Source organism: Manihot esculenta, chromosome 6 (genome assembly GCF_001659605.2).
Source record: "Manihot esculenta cultivar AM560-2 chromosome 6, M.esculenta_v8, whole genome shotgun sequence".
In the NCBI taxonomy this organism is placed as follows: domain Eukaryota; kingdom Viridiplantae; phylum Streptophyta; class Magnoliopsida; order Malpighiales; family Euphorbiaceae; genus Manihot; species Manihot esculenta.
Genome location: NC_035166.2, coordinates 4566900 through 4584546, shown reverse-complemented (window position 1 = coordinate 4584546; position 17647 = coordinate 4566900). Strand labels below are relative to the sequence as shown.

The window sequence follows — 17647 nt, the reverse complement described above, 5'->3', positions numbered from 1 at the left end:
CCATATCATTCCCTTCCACTTGTAAAGAACTAGACCTCGAGTTGTCATCAGTAGGGTAGTACTGAAATAGATCCGCCACGTTAAACGTTTTGGAAATTTTCATCTCATGTGGGAGGTCAAGAACATAGGCATTGTTATTAATCTTCTGAATGATCCGGAATGGACCAATCTTCTTGGCGTCAAGCTTTTTCTGTCCTCCACCACGCTCCTTGCGTAAATACACCATAACTTGATCACCGACATTGAAGGATTTAAAACGCCTATGTTTATCAGCTGTAGCTTTATATTTATCATTGGCTTCTATAAGGCATTATTATACTTGCTTGAAAACATCCACGTGCTGCTTTGTCAAGTTGCTTGCTGCGATACTGTTGTGAGACCTGTGGGGAGTGCAATAAGATCAATTGTATGCACTGGGACTTTCCTGTAAACAACAGCAAACGGTGACATCTTTTTGGAGCTGTGAACAGCACCTTTGTAAGCAAATTCTGCTTGGGCAATAGCAAAATCCCAAGCAGTTTTCTTGTTACTGCAGATGCAGCGCAGAAGATTGCCAAGCGTGTGGTTTACCACTTCAGTTTGTCCATTAGTTTGGGGATGGGCACCACTGCTATATCGAAGTTCAGTTCCAAAATATTTCCATAAAGTCACCCAGAAGTAAGCTAGATACTTCACATCTCTGTCAGAAGTAATGGTCTTGGGGACACCATGTAAGCAAACAATCTCCTGGAAAAACAGTTTTGCCACATGAGAAGCATCATTAGTTTTCTTGCAGGGAATGAAATGCGCCATTTTGGAGAACCTGTCAACAACAACAAAAATAGAATCAGATCCACGTTGAGTACGTGGAAGACCAAGAACAAAATCCATAGACAAGTCCTCCCAAGGATGTGTTGGGATAGGCAGTGGAGTGTATAAGCCTGTATTCTGCGAATATCCCTTCTGAGTTTGACACACTGGGCACTTCTGAACCATTCGACCTGTATCCCTTTTTAATTGTGGCCAGTAAAAATGCTCCCCCAACCCAGCAATAGTCTTGTCACACCCCAAATGACCACTCAAACCTCCTCCATGGTCTCGCGAATCAGCCTTTCCCACAAAGAAGATCGAGGAATACATAACCTGTTCTCCTTAAAAAGAAAGCCATCATGTATCAAGAACCCATCAGTAGACTGGTGAGTTTGGACTCTAGCCCATATATCAGCAAAATCATCATCTGTAGCATACAAATCCTTCAAGAATTCAAAACCTACAACCTCCTGATTAACTGTAATCAACAGAGCAGCCCTCCTACTCAAAGCATCTGCCACCTTATTACTATGGCCAGCCTTATGTTTGATGACATAATGAAAGGCTCCAAAGTAAGCTGCCCATCGAGCATGCATCTTTGATCAGTCAAAATTTAGACCATTTTATCATGATGTTATTGATGTTAGTTTACACTTTTTCTGCCTAATTTTGTGATTTTGATCTTATTTTACAGAAAATGGTGTAAAGAGGTAATTTGGAGAAAATGCCCTTAAAACTGCCTAAAATGGAACAAAGGAGAGCAAGCATTCCAAGTTGCAGCGGAAGAGGAGACAAATAAGGAAAGTAATTTAAAATTCAAATTTCAAATCTCCAAGAGCATTCAAATTCAACATTCAGCTTATTAAGGAAAGTGCTAAATAAGGAAAGTGGCAAACAAGGAAAGTGTAGAGCAATTTGAAATTCAAATCTTCAAGAATCCCTTTCTTTATTGAAGAAGCCAAATCTCTAGAAGATGCACATTCAAATTTGAAATTCAAATTCAGCTTTTCAAGGAAGCCAAAGAAGACACACTTGCCCCCCAAGTCTTGCACATTCAAAATTCAAAATTCAAAGAGAGGCTCCACCTCATCAATGTACACATGGGCGGCAAGGGAAGGACTTGGGCAGCAAGGAGATCAACTTAGGCAGCAAGCTAATCACACTTGGGCAGCAAGCAAGGAAGACCTAGGGCAGCACCTAAACATTATAAAAGGATCTCTTCAAAGGCCGACCACCCTCTCCATGCCTACTCTCCCATTCGGCCATACAAGGGCAGTCGCACCTCTCCATCTTCTCCAAGGCTTCGGCCTCTTCTCTCCTTCTACTTTTCTTCTTCTTTTTTTTTTCTGTTTTGTTTCAGCCATAAGTGACTGAAACCTTTAATTCTAGTTGAAGATTAGGTGAAACTTTGGTTGTTTTATGGATTGGGAGACTTGATCATACATTGTTTATCTTTTGGTTATTCAATATTTATGCAATTTCATGCTTGATTCCATTATTGCTTTGTTGTTTAGATCTACATTGATTCTTGATTGCAAAGTAATAATTTGTTAGTTTGAGTAGTTTAAGTCCGTAATTGCTTGGATTGTTCAAACATAAGAACACTTGGTGTAAAAACTAAGGAGATTGCATAATCTAGCAATATCACCATGCGTTTGGGTAGCTAGAATTAGGTCTCTCTATCTCTTAATGCAATTGACAGTTGTTTTGATACCAAAGGCCCAAGGACGTTCCTTGGCAACTTGTTGATTAGTGATTAATTAGAGGACGTTCCCTAATTGATTTATGCCTAGGGAGAGATATGGTGGTGAGAAGCGTCTTCCATTTCCATAACTAATTTATTGAATCAAACAAAGAAACCTAAGTGTCAATTATCAATTCCAACAATTGAAGTGGATCTAATTCTTCAACTAGAGCTTTCTTATTATTGATTTCTCTTTACTTTTATTATTCGCTTACTTTATTGCTTTCTTTATTAGTTTAACTGAATCAATCTCAAGACCCCCCCTTTTTGCTTTTATTGTCAGTTTATTTCGCTTTTAGTTTATTCGCTTTTAGTTTATTTTCTTGGTCTTGATAAAGAAGATAGGTAAGTTTTTAATTCCCTGTGGATTCGATCCTTTCACCACTATCTACAGTAGTAATATTGTTGATAACTGAAAATGTTATTTTTTACCGGTTTCGACAACCGACAATCAATCTTATTCACATGTTTTTGAGTTTTAAAATGGAACAAAGATTGATGATTTGTGTGAATAATAAACTCTCGCCCCATCAAATACTGCTCCCAAGTTTTAAAAGCCCAGAATACTGCATATAGCTCCTGCTCATAAGTAGACCACTTCTTTCTAGCTTCATTCAGTTTCTCACTAAAAAAGGCAATAGGCCTTTTAGACTGTGACAACACTCCACCAATTCCAACTCCACAAGCATCACATTCAACCTCAAACAGTTTATCAAAATTGGGTAGAGCAAGAATAGGGGCAGAAGTAAGCTTATCTTTAATCTCTTCAAAGCTCTTGTTGGCAGCTTCAGTCCATGCAAATTTCTGCACTCTCTCTTTCTTCAAGCAATCTGTGATAGGGGCAACAATGCTGCTGAAATTTCTGATAAACCGTCGATAGAAAGTAGCAAGGCCATAAAAGCTGCGAACTTCAGAAATAGTTTTGGGGATGGGCCAATTCCGTATTGCTTCTACCTTCTTCTCATCAACATGTATCCCTTCTGCACTAACAACGAATCCCAGGAACAGAACGCGCTCTGTCATATAGATGCACTTCTTAAGATTAATAATCAGCTCACTTTCTTGCAAGGCTGTCATGACTTGATGGAAGCGACTAAATATCAAGATGTCATCAAAATAAACAACCACAAATTTGCATAAGAAAGGACGCAAAACCTAGTTCATGAGTCGCATAAAAGTGCTAGGTGAATTCGTTAACCCAAAGGGCATAACCAGCCACTCATACAAGTCTTCCTTAGTCTTGAAGGCAGTCTTCCATTCATCTCCCTCGTTGATCCAAACTTGGTGATAGCCACTTTTAAGGTCGATTTTAGAAAAGACTTTAGACCCGGATAGCTGATCTAGTATGTCATCCAATCGTGGAATAGGAAATCGATATTGAACTGTAATTTTATTGATGGCCCTGCTATCCACGCACATTCTCCAAGTCCCATCTTTCCTTGGAACTAATAGGGTAGGTACTCTGCAGGGGCTAATGCTCTCCCGAATAGGCCCCTTCTTCAGTAATTCTTCCACCTGTTCTTGGAGGATTTCACTCTCCGTTGGACTCATCTTGTAATGAGGCAGATTCAATAATTTTGATCCAGGAATGAGATCAATCTGATGTTGGATATCCCGTAGAGGTGGAAGCTTGAATGATTCCTCCACTATCTTAGGAAACTCCTTCAACAGCTTTTTGACGGGTGGTGGTAAAGATGGTGCATCCTCCATTGTACTTTTTGCTCTCACCAATAATGCCAGTGTGCCTTCAGATTTCTCAACTGTGCCTGATAGCTTCTGCGCTCTCGTAGAAACAGCAACAGCATGCTTCCCTTCCACTTTAGAATGTTTCGCAGAACCAGAAGGCAAGATAGTAATCTTGTTTTGATTTCATGTGAACATGTATGAATTCTCCTTCCCCTTATGCAAAGCATCAACGTCTAATTTCCAAAGGCGGCCTAGCAAAATGCCACAGCAATCCATATCCACAACATAACAATTAACAGGTTCAGTATAAGATTTACCGATCGAGATAGATACGCTGCAGATTCTGTTGACCTCGATTGTTGGACCTTTCTTAATCAATCCGACTTTGTATGCCGAAGGGTGAGGCTGTGTAGGCAACTGCAATTTCTCTACCAATTGCTTAACTATCAGATTCTTACAACTGCAGCTATCTATAATTAGCCTGCAAATTGCCTCTCCTACTCGACACTTTGCCTGGAAAATCTTCCTCCTTTGTGTCTCATCCTCCTGATAAGATTTTCTTCACCACATAGGTGACCTCTCCATCTTCAGAACCAGCAATAGATCAGTCATCGTCATCCACTTCCTCTTCAGTTTCAGCCACCTGCTCAACTATATTAATCTGTCGGCTGTCAGTATTAACTCCTCTATGTTCTGGATAATTATTTGATCGATGACTAGATTGCCTGCAGCGGTAACATACGTCTCCCGTTGGCTTCTGATAAGGATTGGTTCTGCCTCCTTTGTTTGTTGTAGTGGTGACTGCCTTTCCTTTATTGTCTCTCCTTTCTTCCATGGTATTCTGAGGATTGCCAGAATTTACAATCTTAGAAGGCTGCCCGCTATAATTGCCTCTATACTGCTGCATCCCTGTTGAACCAGAATTTCTGTAATTGAAATTCCGGTTGTACTACTGTTGTGGCTACCAATCAACACGCTCTTCTGCCCTTTTTGCCATCTCAATAGTGTATGCCAAGGTGAAAATCGCAGCTACTCCCATCATACAATGAATTTCGTGATTCAGGCCCCTCTAATAATGAGCAACCTGTTGGGCTTCGTTCTCACAGTTTTCACACCTTGCTTGCAACCTCAAAAACTCCTCAGTATATTCATCCACCCTTCGGTTCCCCTGTACACAGTCGTGATACCGGTTATACAAAACCTGAGCATGATCGCTAGGCAAGAACCGTTGTTCAAATATCTGCTTCATCAACACCCAGTTTCGTATGGGCTCCAGCCTCCTCCGATAGCGTTCGTTTTGAATCGAATTCCACCAGGCTACTGCACCCTCTTTTAACTTATAAGCCACAATTGAAACCTTGCGCTCCTCTTCCACATTCATAACTTCAAAGAAACGTTCAACCTCTGCCAGCCAATCAAGAACAGATTCTACATCTAACGAACCAGAAAAGTTTTAAAGGTCTACCTTGATCTTGTAACCTTCCTGATAATTCTGTTAGGGATTTGCAGGCACAGGATTGGCGACCACAGGATTGGCGGCCACAGGATTGGCGACTGGTTGGGGGTGTGCGGCGGCGGTGGATTGGTGGATTCCCTGCTACAAGGTCAGTTGTCCGATCATCTCCCTCAATTCTGCCAAAGATGCCTCAATCGCAGTAAGTCGCACCTCTTAGTTATCTGCCCTGGTCGAACTTTGCTCTGATACCAATATGATAAAGGACTATTTAAACTCCGTCAGGAGTTTTAACCAATATCGTTTGGTTAAGACGAAATAAGAGAAAAGATAGGCTAGAAGACTAAAGTCTTATTGAAATTCCTCAAAGATTGAAAAGTGTCTTTCTAATAGCCAAGGGAGGCTATTTATAATAGAAATAAAACCCTAATATGCAGAATTACGAAAATATCCAAAATATCCAAAAAAATAATTAAAATGTAAAAATTGACCCCATAAACGATGGAATTTCCATATCAAACTTTGTGACAGGCCTACGACCATTGTCATACTTTTGAAAGTCGTGCGTCTTGAAATTCCCTTTCCGAAAAGCTATCGTGGGTCTCTATCGGACGTCAGCGGCAAAAGTTAGGCCCGGTCCACATCTGCCATAAAAGTCCAAGGCTAATTGCTCCATATGAATAACCCATACAAGATCTACGTCCCTCCCCTTATCCTCTTCTCCCCTACTCTTGAATGATGTCTTCTATGTTCCTTCTATGCAAAAGAATTTAATCTCTGTCTATCAATTATGTTGTATTAATAATGTCACTGTTAAATTCTCACCATCCTGGTTTGTTGTTAAGGACTTTCGCACGGGGCACGACTAGTAAAAGGGAAACTAATTAATGGTGTCTATGCCTGGCCTTCTTTTGCACCTCCAATCCTGAATAAACCCAATGCATTCACTGCTCTCAAAGTATCCACCCCAGTATGGCATCAACGTCTTGGTCATCCATCAACTAAAATTCTCCACCATGTTCTTAATAAATTACAACTGCCTTTATTTGATAATTTCAAAAGATTTGTCTGTGATTCCTGTTAGTGCAACAAAATGCACAAATCACCCTTCCATACTTCACAATAAAAAGTACTCAGCCTCTTTATTTTATATACTATGATATCTGGGGCCCATCTCCAATCCCCTCCATCGATGGTTTTCACTATTATCTTATCTTTGGTGATCACTACACCAAGTACATATGGCTCTATCCCTTAAAACAAAAATCTGATATTGCTAACATCTTTCCTAAATTTAAAACCATTGTGGAAAAATTCTTTTAAACAGTAATCATATCCTTCTACTCTGATAATGGGGGAGAATTCATCGCTCTAAAAAATTTTTTTGACACCTATGGAATCTCTCACTTCCTCACTTTCCCTTACACTTCTGAACATAATGCTACCACTAAGTGATGATACCTTCATCTTGTTGAAATAGGCCTCACTCTCCTTCACACTACCAAAATCCCTCTCAAATTTTGGTCCCACGCCTTCCTCACTGCTGTATACCTGATCAATCGAATGCCTACATCGATTCTTGAAAATGACTCTAGTTACCTTCATCTTTACAAATCTCAACCAAACTACCACAAACTCAAAGTCTTTGGGTGCCTCTGCTACTCTTGGCTCTGCCTTTACTCCATCCACAAATTACAGCCTCGCTTCACCCCTTGTGTGTTCCTTGGTTACTCCCATAATCAAAGCACCTACAAGTGTTTCGACCCTCAAAACTTTAAAATCTATCTCACTCGTCATATGGACTTTGTTGAGACTGTCTTTCATTTTTCTCAACTTACAATTAGTGATCCCCATCCTGATGAAACAAGTGTTTCGGTTTAGACACCCAGTCACTTTCAAATACCACTCCCACCTCTTCAGCTACACTCGCTTGGACCTCCTTCTACGGCGGTGTCACCAGCAAACTCCACCACATCATCTCGATAAGCGTCAGCTTCACATTCGGTGCCAAGTCCATCCATGAACCCCTTCTCTTTATCTTCAGCCATCCCTCCTAACATAACTTCCTCCCACCATATGATCATCGCTCCCAAAATAATATCTACAAATCTATTCAACGTCTCCCCCTTGTTGCCCCAAAATCCACCACCAATGTCCCTATCCATGACCCTCTTCCGCTCCCTAAAACAGTCAAACAAGCTCTAAAATCTTTCCAATGGTCGACTTTTATGCTAGAAGAACTCAATGCACTCCACTCTCAATGCACCTGGACCTTGGTACCTCCTAAATCTGATTATAATACTATTGGGTGTAAGTGGGTATTCCAGCTCAAATATAACCCAGACGGTACTATTAGCAAATACAAGGCTCGCTTGTGGCCAAGGGCTTCCATCAACAGCCTAGTGTTGATTATCTTGATACCTTCTCCCCAATTGCTAAACACTCTACTATTCGTGTTATTATTCTTTCTCTTGCAATTTTACTTATCAGACACCTCAACTTTAATTGTGATCTAATAAATAACTAAACTTTAAAAAATATTATTTTTAAGTACCTAAACTTTTTAAAAAATATATTTTAATTACCTAAATATTTTAAGAAATTACTTTCAAACACAATTTTAAAATCATGGATTTAAAAGATTACTTTTAAATACAACTTTAAAGCTAAAGATTTAACCATGAATTTAAAAAATTACTTTTAAATATAACTTTAAAATCATAGATTTGACAAAGTTGTATTTAAAAGTAATATATTTTTTTTAAAGTTTAAATACTTATTAGATCACGATTAAAATTAAAATGCCTGATAAGCAAAAATGCTGAAGTACAAGTGTGCAAATATACATTTAGCTAAACAAATAATGAAGATAAAAAATTTCTAAACTAATCAAATAGTCAATTATTTGACATCAAGCCATAGTTGCAAGCCATAGTTGTAAGCAATGATGTTAAAAACTTGTTTCCAGCGATTTCTACGAGAGCACATATCATTAACAAGTAATAAAATGATGATAAAAGTATCATTTTCATAAGAAATACATTGGGTATCAAATTTTTGATTATTTTAATTATTTAGGCTATAAAATTAATTACAAATCTAAAAGTAAATTAAAGAAACCAATAATTAAACTGGATTAACACTTATGAAATAAATATTTCAGAATTAAATTCACACTTTAATTGAATATGAATTAGATTAATACTTATGAAATGAATATTTCAGAATTAGATTTACACTTTAATTGAATATGGATCTAAACTGACATTGAATAAATTGAAAATTATTTATTTGAAGGAAATTAATTCTAAAATATTTTAAAATTTTCTTTTAAGATGCATAGATTATATTCTAATCAAATCAATATATATTCTCGTGGTATTTAATTAGTTAGAATTTATTCAGATCGTTAATTAAAAGTGAAAATTTCTTAAAGAATTAAAACCTATATCTAGATATAAAATTCTAAGTTTAATTATGTTTTTCATATATTAATATTTATCTTTCAGGTTTTCAATTAATAAATTCAATAAAGCTTGGATTTTTCAATTAATATATTCAATAAAGCAAAATAAGTAACAATACAAATACAAAGCAATCATTAAGGTCACATAAAATTGAATTAAATAATATAAATTATAAATTTATTGCATAATAAAATTGAAGATCCATATATAAGAAAAGTAGAATAAGATCATTCGTTAAAAATAATAATTTTGTAAAAATTTAATTTAATTAATTTCTTTTTATAATGATTCTTTTATTTGAAATAGGAGAATTTAATTTTTTAATTTATTAAAATTTTTTTATATAAAATAAATCGTGTTAGATGAAATAGTGAATATTTTATTATTTAATTTTTATAATATAAAAAAATTATTAATTAATGTATTTTATTTTTCAATGATAATTACAGAAAAATAGATAAATAAAAATAAAATTAAAAATATGAAAATTAAATTATTAAATTTTAAAAATCAAGAGAAATATATTAATTTTAACTTATTTCATGTACTTAAAAGTAATTTAATCCAATTTATATGGCGGTGCTGATAATTACCGGTTCTGAATTATTGTTTTAATTTTCATCAAAAGATTATCGAAAATAGAAACGGAATTAATGAAAAATTTAAAAAAGAAAAAGACAAAGATCTAACAGCTTGGTGTGCGTGCACTTTCCACTGTTCAGTGTTCACAGTCCAAAACCCAACCCTTACAGAATCTATCGACCACTCTCACTTTCTTTACTCTTCTTTCTTATTCTTCTTCTTCTTAAAGAAACCCAGTTCTCTCTCCCTCTTTCTTCCACTTTCCTTCCATTTTCCCTTCACAATGCCAATCAACAGGGACCCATCTACTCCCCCTCCTGTGATCGGGAAAATCGGGCCCTACACTGTCTTCATGACCCCTCCTTCCACCCCTAAACCGGTGGAGCCTGTTTTTGATTCACCTAAAAAGGTTGTTTCTCCGCCTCCCGTCAAGCCTCCGCCTCAGCAAATCGATAAGTCCGTTTCTGCACAGCCTTTGTCTGGGGGGTCTGTTTCCGGGTTCTTCAGAAATGCGGTCAACAAAGTGCAAAACGGTGTGTAGTTTCTTCCAGTTCCGTTACTTCCAATGTATGATATGTTGTGAATACTCTGTTGTGCTCTTTCATCTTTGATGCTAATAAGTGGGAATTTTAATTATATGGGAATGATCTTGGTTAAGAGATTGCCTTGGAAATTTTGGATTTCTTCTTCTTCTTCTTCTTCTTATTATTATTATTATTATTATTTGGGGTGGGGGGTGGGGCTTATTTGTTTTTTACTCTTCTTTATTCAAACCAAGTTTGATTTACAGCGCATTCAAGCTTAGATGAGCATTTGGCACGTTGGTTTGGCTTAAACCAATCCAAGTATCAGTGGGCATTGGATGATTACTATGAGAGCAAGGAATTGGTAAGCTAGATTGCATGAATCATTAATTTATAGTATTTTTTTTTTTGGTTCGTTAATGTTCTGTTTATGTTCTTTTTAAAATCTGTAATGTTCAAGTCTTAATGGAAGAACTTAATGTGTTTTCCTCATTAGAATACCCACCCACCATCACTGTCTTCTTTGTGATTGTTTTGTTTTACAAAATATTTGTGCAGCTTTAGCTTTTCTTGCTTTAATTATGATCATTAAGTTTGGTAGAATGAATTATTGTTAAAGTTAAAAGTAAGTAGCTTAGAAGCAATTGCCTTTCAATTCTTATTTCTCTCAGTATCTTCTTTATTTTTAATTATACAACAACTAATTTTGATTGTCATTTAATGATTACTTCCTGATCTCCATTCTGTTGCTTGTTCTAAAGCATTATCTGTGTTATTGATTTGTTTCTCTACGTGTATGAATTCACACACTATCAGCACTGACAATATGAGATTTGTGTTTTCTTTTTCTTTTTAATTTATTGCAGCAAAAACAGTAGTGTTTCTGCAATGCTATGATATTGAAAATGAGAGCCTGGTTAAGAGCTTGATTACTCAATAACAGAACTGTTGCAAGATGAGAGCTTGATTTATACTTTTTGTGGGCGCTGATTTTGTAACCTAGATTGCCAAGCTGCTCTGCAAACATGACAGTTTGCTGGAAATCAGTCTTGTTAAAATATCTGATACTCTGCCTTGCAGCACTTTACCCTCAAGTTTGCTAGCTACTAGGTCACACTGTATCTTTTGATGTAACTCCCTTCTGGAAAGAATTCCATTAAAAATTTTAAACTTTTGCTTTTGAGGTGCCATAATCCTGTTTGTAGTAAGTACTCAGTTTCAATTGAGTGTGTGATTCCTAAGGAACACAGCCTCCTCCCCCTAATTCTGTTCCATCATAACTAGCTAAAAATTGTTGGACCTTTCAAACACACGATACATGTGCATCCTGAATGGGAAAAGGACTGGTTTTGGGCTTGTTTATAGAAAAAGTAATTTTTAGGATTGATGTTGATTTGGTTGGTTGAGGGACATAACTATTGTATGTGGATTTTTCTCTTCAAAGTGTTAATAATTTTTTGACATAAAATAGTTGCATAAAATCTTACTTTCCTCACTACATATATGGAGAAAGGATGGAAGGAAGAAGAGTGGGTGGGGGATGGGGGTCATGAGAATCAGAAAGAGGGGACGTGCCATGCTTAACTAGCCTAAAGTAAGATGCTGACTATCGAGAGTGAATATATGGGAAAGAATGGAAGGAAGAAGAGAGGGTGGGGGATGGGGGGCATGAGAATCAGAAAGAGGGGACGTGCCATGCTTAGCTAGCCTAAAGTAAGATGCTGACTATCCAGAGTGAATAATTAACAATTTGTATTCTCTCCAAGCTGCTCACATCTTTTCAACAGAAATATCACAGCACAATACCATTTCCTGTTCTCTCCTTATTGGTATTTACACTTTGTGAAGGTAGATAACATGCAGATAGAAAAAATGCAACGTTACCCATGTTAAATATAGTCACCGTCTTTTGAGCAGCAAATGACTGCTTATAGCAGCTGTTCAATTGTTTACATTTTGAATCTTAATTAAAAAATTTTCATAAAAATCTGCTTCTGCAATTAGACACAATGCTTTTAAATCCATTTTGTTATGGAATAGCATTTAATTGGTCACTTTTGGATGGGGGGCTTGGGGGGTAGAGGTGTAAATAAGCCAAGCTATTCGTGAGCTATTTGAAAAACTCGACAAGGCTCGACTCGTCTTCTAAACGAGCCAAGATCGAACTCAACTTTTAGGCTTGTTTAGTAAATGAGTGAACTTGAACTCTTCAGTATTCGACTTGTGAGTTCAGCTCGTTTTCAAGTTATGAACAGACTCGTGAACAAGCTGATTAAGTAGCCTGAATTCAATATCATAGGAAAATTGAGCTCAAACTCAAAATTGCATAAACCTTCATGAGTCAAGTCTGAGCTTTTCAAAGTTCAACTCCGCTTAGTTCTATTTCTATTACACTTCTAGAGCTTGCAGAAGTTTAACCTCTTAAAATTTAAGAGCTCGTTTATTTATAGGTTTTACAAGCTGACTTGTATGTACTTATTTAACTAAATTTATTATAGTTGTAAATAAATTGAACTGTTCGTGAACTATTCGGGATTAGACTCGCTAAAAGCTTATTTCATTTTAGCTTGTTTGCTAAACAAACCAAGCATGATCTTATTAATATTTGGCTCGAGTTCGAATGAGTAAAGTTCGAAAAAGGTTTGACGAATCAAATTTTAGCTTTTCAAAACTCGGCTCGGGTTAGTTCGTTTACACCCAATAGGGGGGTTTATGTTATTTTTGCATTGTTTGTTGGCCTTGTTCTGCAGAAATGCTTGCACAGTACTGTCATTCACTTTGATCGATTATGTCTAGTCTATGTAATCAAACCTTATTTGTAACGATATTTATAATAATACTTGGCCTTGATTCATTCCACATGGAACGAAATGCCAAATAAGACCGAGTGGCGAGTAGAAGACTTGTTTTTTTCTCTTTCTTAATTTAGATTTAATAACAGCTATATACCATATTGTTGAAGTGGAGTAAGTGAAAATATATTTTTCTCCAGCCATAACAGAAAATAAAATCAGGAAAAAATGGCCATTCTTTATTTCAGTTTGTTCAAACACATGCTAACCAATCATTGTAGATGAGTAGTTTTAGGTTCTTTACTTGAAAAGTGGAGTTATTCTTTTATTCAGTGAACATATTGTTTTCTATGTATCAGTATCCTTAAACTCTGACATATCTAAGTATACTTGTTTCTTTCTGATAGAAACCCTGGATGTGGCATTTCTATTCTCAGATGATTAAATTCTTTAATGTGATTGCATTTTAATTGTTTGTTAACTGGATTTTTGGTTCGGTTATTTGTAGTTACTATTAATGTTCTGGGTTTTTGGCCTTGATGTTTGTGATTCTCTTCCTCTGTATTGGTAATTGGTGAATCTCTTACCTTCTTAGACATTTTGATTTCGTGGATTGCAGGGAAAAGATGATGCAAAACCCAAAGAAATATCAAGCAAAGTACAGAGTGTGTAGCATATGATTGGTCTGGTAATATGACATTTGTTATCGGTTTTCTGTTATACCTAATAAGTATTATTTGAATTTGACCGAAAGACTGTTGGTATGCAGTTCTTTAAATTGTGGAAAAAATGTCGAATCACCCTTTTATACCATATCTGCTACCTAATATATAGAATATCAAAAGTGCCTCTTCTGTGTTGTTGAAGGAAGCTGTCGTCTGGGTTCCTGGAGATCGAGCTTCCAATTTGCTACTCATTGCAGCTGTTAACCAAGTTCGATTGTGTATCAGGCTGTAAGTTATGTAATCTCTTTACAAGTCATTTTTTTTAAAAAATTTTTTGTGCAAGCTTTTTTATTCATGGATTCCATGAGTTGCAATCTAATCAGAGTACACTCCAAGTAGTGGAGATGTTTTTACTATTTTATCTGTACTTGTATCTGACTAGAGCATTTAGCAGCAACTATTATGTTGTGGCCAAGCTTTTCATTCAAGGGTTAGATTTTATTTACTAACGTTGCTTCAATACTATGAAAGCCAAGCATAGGTTTTCATACTATCATGTAGCTGAAATTGATACTAGAATCCCTAGAAGGGCGTTAGAGAGAGTGCTGCCATTTTAGACATTAATTAAATATTAGTTCACGCTCAGTAAGTACATTAAGTACATTAGAGTAAATCTAGGAGGTTTCAAGTTTTACTCTCTCTATTCCTAATCCCTAGAAGGACAGGGCATAGGTTGCTTGACAATTAGTAATTACTCAATTTTATATTGTCTCGATATGGATATACATTCAAAACACCCCTCAAACTTTATTTTAGTATGGACTTATACAAGTGATTTCAAAAGGAAAGAACAAATTCGGTATAAGACAAAGAACATTGATTTCACTGTATAATAAGAATCAGATAATCATTCGAGGTGTAATCGAATTAAATCGAATTAAATCGAGTCGAACTTTTTAAAGTTTTATTAAAAGAATTTATAAATTCGAACTCTAATATTTAGTTTGAGTTTGACTCAAAAATTAAATACTATAATCGAGAGTCTAATTCAAGTTCGAGTTTAAAAATTCGATTAAAAAATTCGTTAATAAAATTTAATTAATTTAAATTTTTAAAAATTAAAATTTTAAATTAAAAGACTAAAAGAGATTTTAATAAAATTAAATATAATTTTATTAAAGTCTTGTAATCAAATGTGAAATTTTTATTTATAGAGTGTTTTACTTTTCATTTTTATAAGTTTTCAATGCGGGATAAAGGAGAAGAGTTAGAGTTTTATCTGAAATCGAGGATATTATTTTAGTAATTTTCTATTTCATATGTAAAGTATTTTATATTTTATATGTAAAATAATGTATAATAATTTTATAAAGTGGGTTTGTGGTCTAGTAATTAATAAAATGTGATTAATTAAAATTTTAATTATTATTTAGATTTTAATATTTTTATTTTTTATTTTTTTATTATTTATAACATCAAATAATATTTATTATTCAAATATTAATTATAAATTTTTAATTAATTATATAAAATATATTTAATATAAAATTAAGGATGTAATACTAAATTTAATAATTATTTATTTAAATATTTATATTACATGAAAAATTAATTGAAATATATATAATAAATATATAAATCTATATATAAACAATCTCTTTTGGAGATGGATGTCTTTTTTCAAATTATATAATTTTAATTAAATTTGTATAATTTTATTATTAGTATTGAGAGATATTTTTATATAAAATTTATTAATATATTATCATTAATTATTTATATCTTATCATTTCATTATTTATATATCATTATTTATTTTTATTTAAATGTATAATTTATATTAAATTATTTTATATTATATAAAAAATATTATACATATAATATAAATATAAAATATTACATAAAATAAATATATTAATATAAGTATAATCAATTTAAATTATATAATTATATATATTAGATAAAAATCTTAATTTATAAAATTAAGTGAATAATATTAAATAGAAAAATAATCATATAAATACATATATAAATATATGAAAATAATAATAATAATAATAATTTATTAAGAGATTTAATAGTTTAAAAAAATTATTTACTTAGAAAAACAATGAAAAATAAATATATAAATTAATAATATAATTATATAATTAAATGATAAAAATATAAAAAATAATAATATATATGGTAAATAAATTAAGTGGCGAGTGTAATCGAATTGAGCCGAGTTTCTTAACGAGTCTGCTCGACGAGTATTTTAACGAGTCTGTTCACGAGTATCTTAATGAGTCTATTCATGAGAGTTCACTAGTATCTTAACGAGTATGTTCACGAGTTTCTTAACAAATCTATTCATGAGTCTCTTAATGAATCAGCTCATAAATGTTAACGAGTCGAATACTATTGAACTTAAGTTTGGTTCGTTTAATAAATGAGTCTAAAAATTAAGTTTGAGTTTGACTCATTTAAAAATTAAATTAAATTTTTATCGAGTCGAATATCGAATAACTTATTAATAGTTTGATTCATTTATCGCCGTAATTATTATAGATCAGTTTCTATAATACAATTATTTTCCTCCTCTTAAAAGTATGGATACATGAAGAGAAAATAATAGGAGAGAAATCTCTCAAGCTCTAGCCCAGTTAGTATCTAAATTCAATAATGCATTCCAGAATGGCTATTTCAGTTGAATAATATCTTAACTAGTGCTGGAATAATGCTATAATAATGGCCAACCTCATTTCCCTCTAAACAGCATAACTTCCACGTGATTCCGTTCCAGCTGCCATCCTTCGTTTTGAAAGTCTTCCTATATTAAATTTTTAGTTTTATTTTCTCATTTATTTATTTATTTATTATCGCGACTGTTCATTTCCGAATCAGCTACTTTGTTCATATCATACTCACTCTTTAGGATAAAACTTCGCCTTCAAGGCTGAAATATGAAAATTAAAATGCATGGTTGGTAAAATTAAATTGAACCAATCAGTTGGATTGATTTAATTCTGAATCAAATTAAGGTTCGCTTTAATTAAAAATCTTATATTATATCGAAGATGATATATATAAATCAAATTAAGGTTCTCTTATATCGAAGATAATTGATATAAATAGGAAATTAGCCAATAACCAAGCCGTGCGGTTTAAATCAAAATCTTATATAGAAGATAATTGATATAAATAGGAAATTAGTCAATGACCAAGCCGTGCGGTTTAAATCAAAATTTTCAAATAGAACAGATACTTGAAACATAAAAATTAGAAAAATTTATAATTTAATCATTAAATATTATTATTATTAACAAGTCAGTCTTTATATTTTTAAAAATTTATTAAAATATTTTTATTTTTTTTATCAATAAAATAATAAAATAATTATTCCATTTATTTTTTCTGTTAAAAATATAGCAAAAAATCAAATTATCTCCTATTTCCTCTTTCACCAATTTTTCTTCTTCCTCTTCCTCCTCTATAATTCTTCTTCTTCTTTTTCTTTTTTAATTCTTTTTTAATTTTTCTTTTTATTCTTTTTCTTTTAAAGGAGGTGATTTTTTTTTTCTTGTCTTTAATCATTTTTCTTCTTTTTTTGAGAAGGAGTAACTATTTTATTGACGAAAAAAAAAATAAAAATATTTTAATAAATATAAAATTAAATAAATGATTTTATTTAAGCATAAAATTAAATTAAAAAAATTTTTTCTCTCATCCTGTTATCTATTTTTAATGGAAAATAGTATGAAAGGATTATTTCGTTGATGGAGAGAAGAGATAATGATGTTTTAATAGATTTTTAAAATTATAGAAATTGATTTATTAATAATAGTAATATTTAGAAATTAAATAATAATTTTTAAAAAAAAATTATAATAATTGGCAATGAAAGTCAAACACCGAATTATCTATAGCATTCCTGTTACTTCCACTATCTGAGCTACTTTATAT

General features: G+C 33.4%; 1 protein-coding gene across 2 annotated transcripts; it reads left to right on the top strand.

Moving 5' to 3' along the window:
* Window positions 1-9846: 9846 nt before the first annotated feature.
* On the top strand, window positions 9847-14211 carry LOC110616747. Of its 2 annotated transcripts, none has more exons than XM_021759228.2 (4): window positions 9847-10254; window positions 10512-10609; window positions 13657-13725; window positions 13905-14211. In XM_021759228.2, exons 1-3 carry the CDS (start codon window positions 10005-10007, stop codon window positions 13708-13710), a joined length of 402 nt encoding a protein of 133 aa, XP_021614920.1. In that variant the 5' UTR covers window positions 9847-10004; the 3' UTR covers window positions 13711-13725; window positions 13905-14211. The 2 variants fall into 2 exon arrangements, with proteins under 2 accessions (XP_021614920.1, XP_021614919.1); XM_021759227.2 differs by having other exon boundaries at window positions 13807-14211.
* The last annotated feature ends 3436 nt before the right edge of the window (window positions 14212-17647 follow it).

Coding starts and splice junctions, on each gene's coding strand:
- LOC110616747 (XM_021759228.2), top strand. CDS start 10,005: ATGCCAATCAACAGGGACCCATCTACTCCCCCTCCTGTGATCGGGAAA. Junction 10,255..10,511: donor GGTCAACAAAGTGCAAAACG/GTGTGTAGTTTC, acceptor TTTGATTTACAG/CGCATTCAAGCTTAGATGAG. Junction 10,610..13,656: donor ACTATGAGAGCAAGGAATTG/GTAAGCTAGATT, acceptor CGTGGATTGCAG/GGAAAAGATGATGCAAAACC.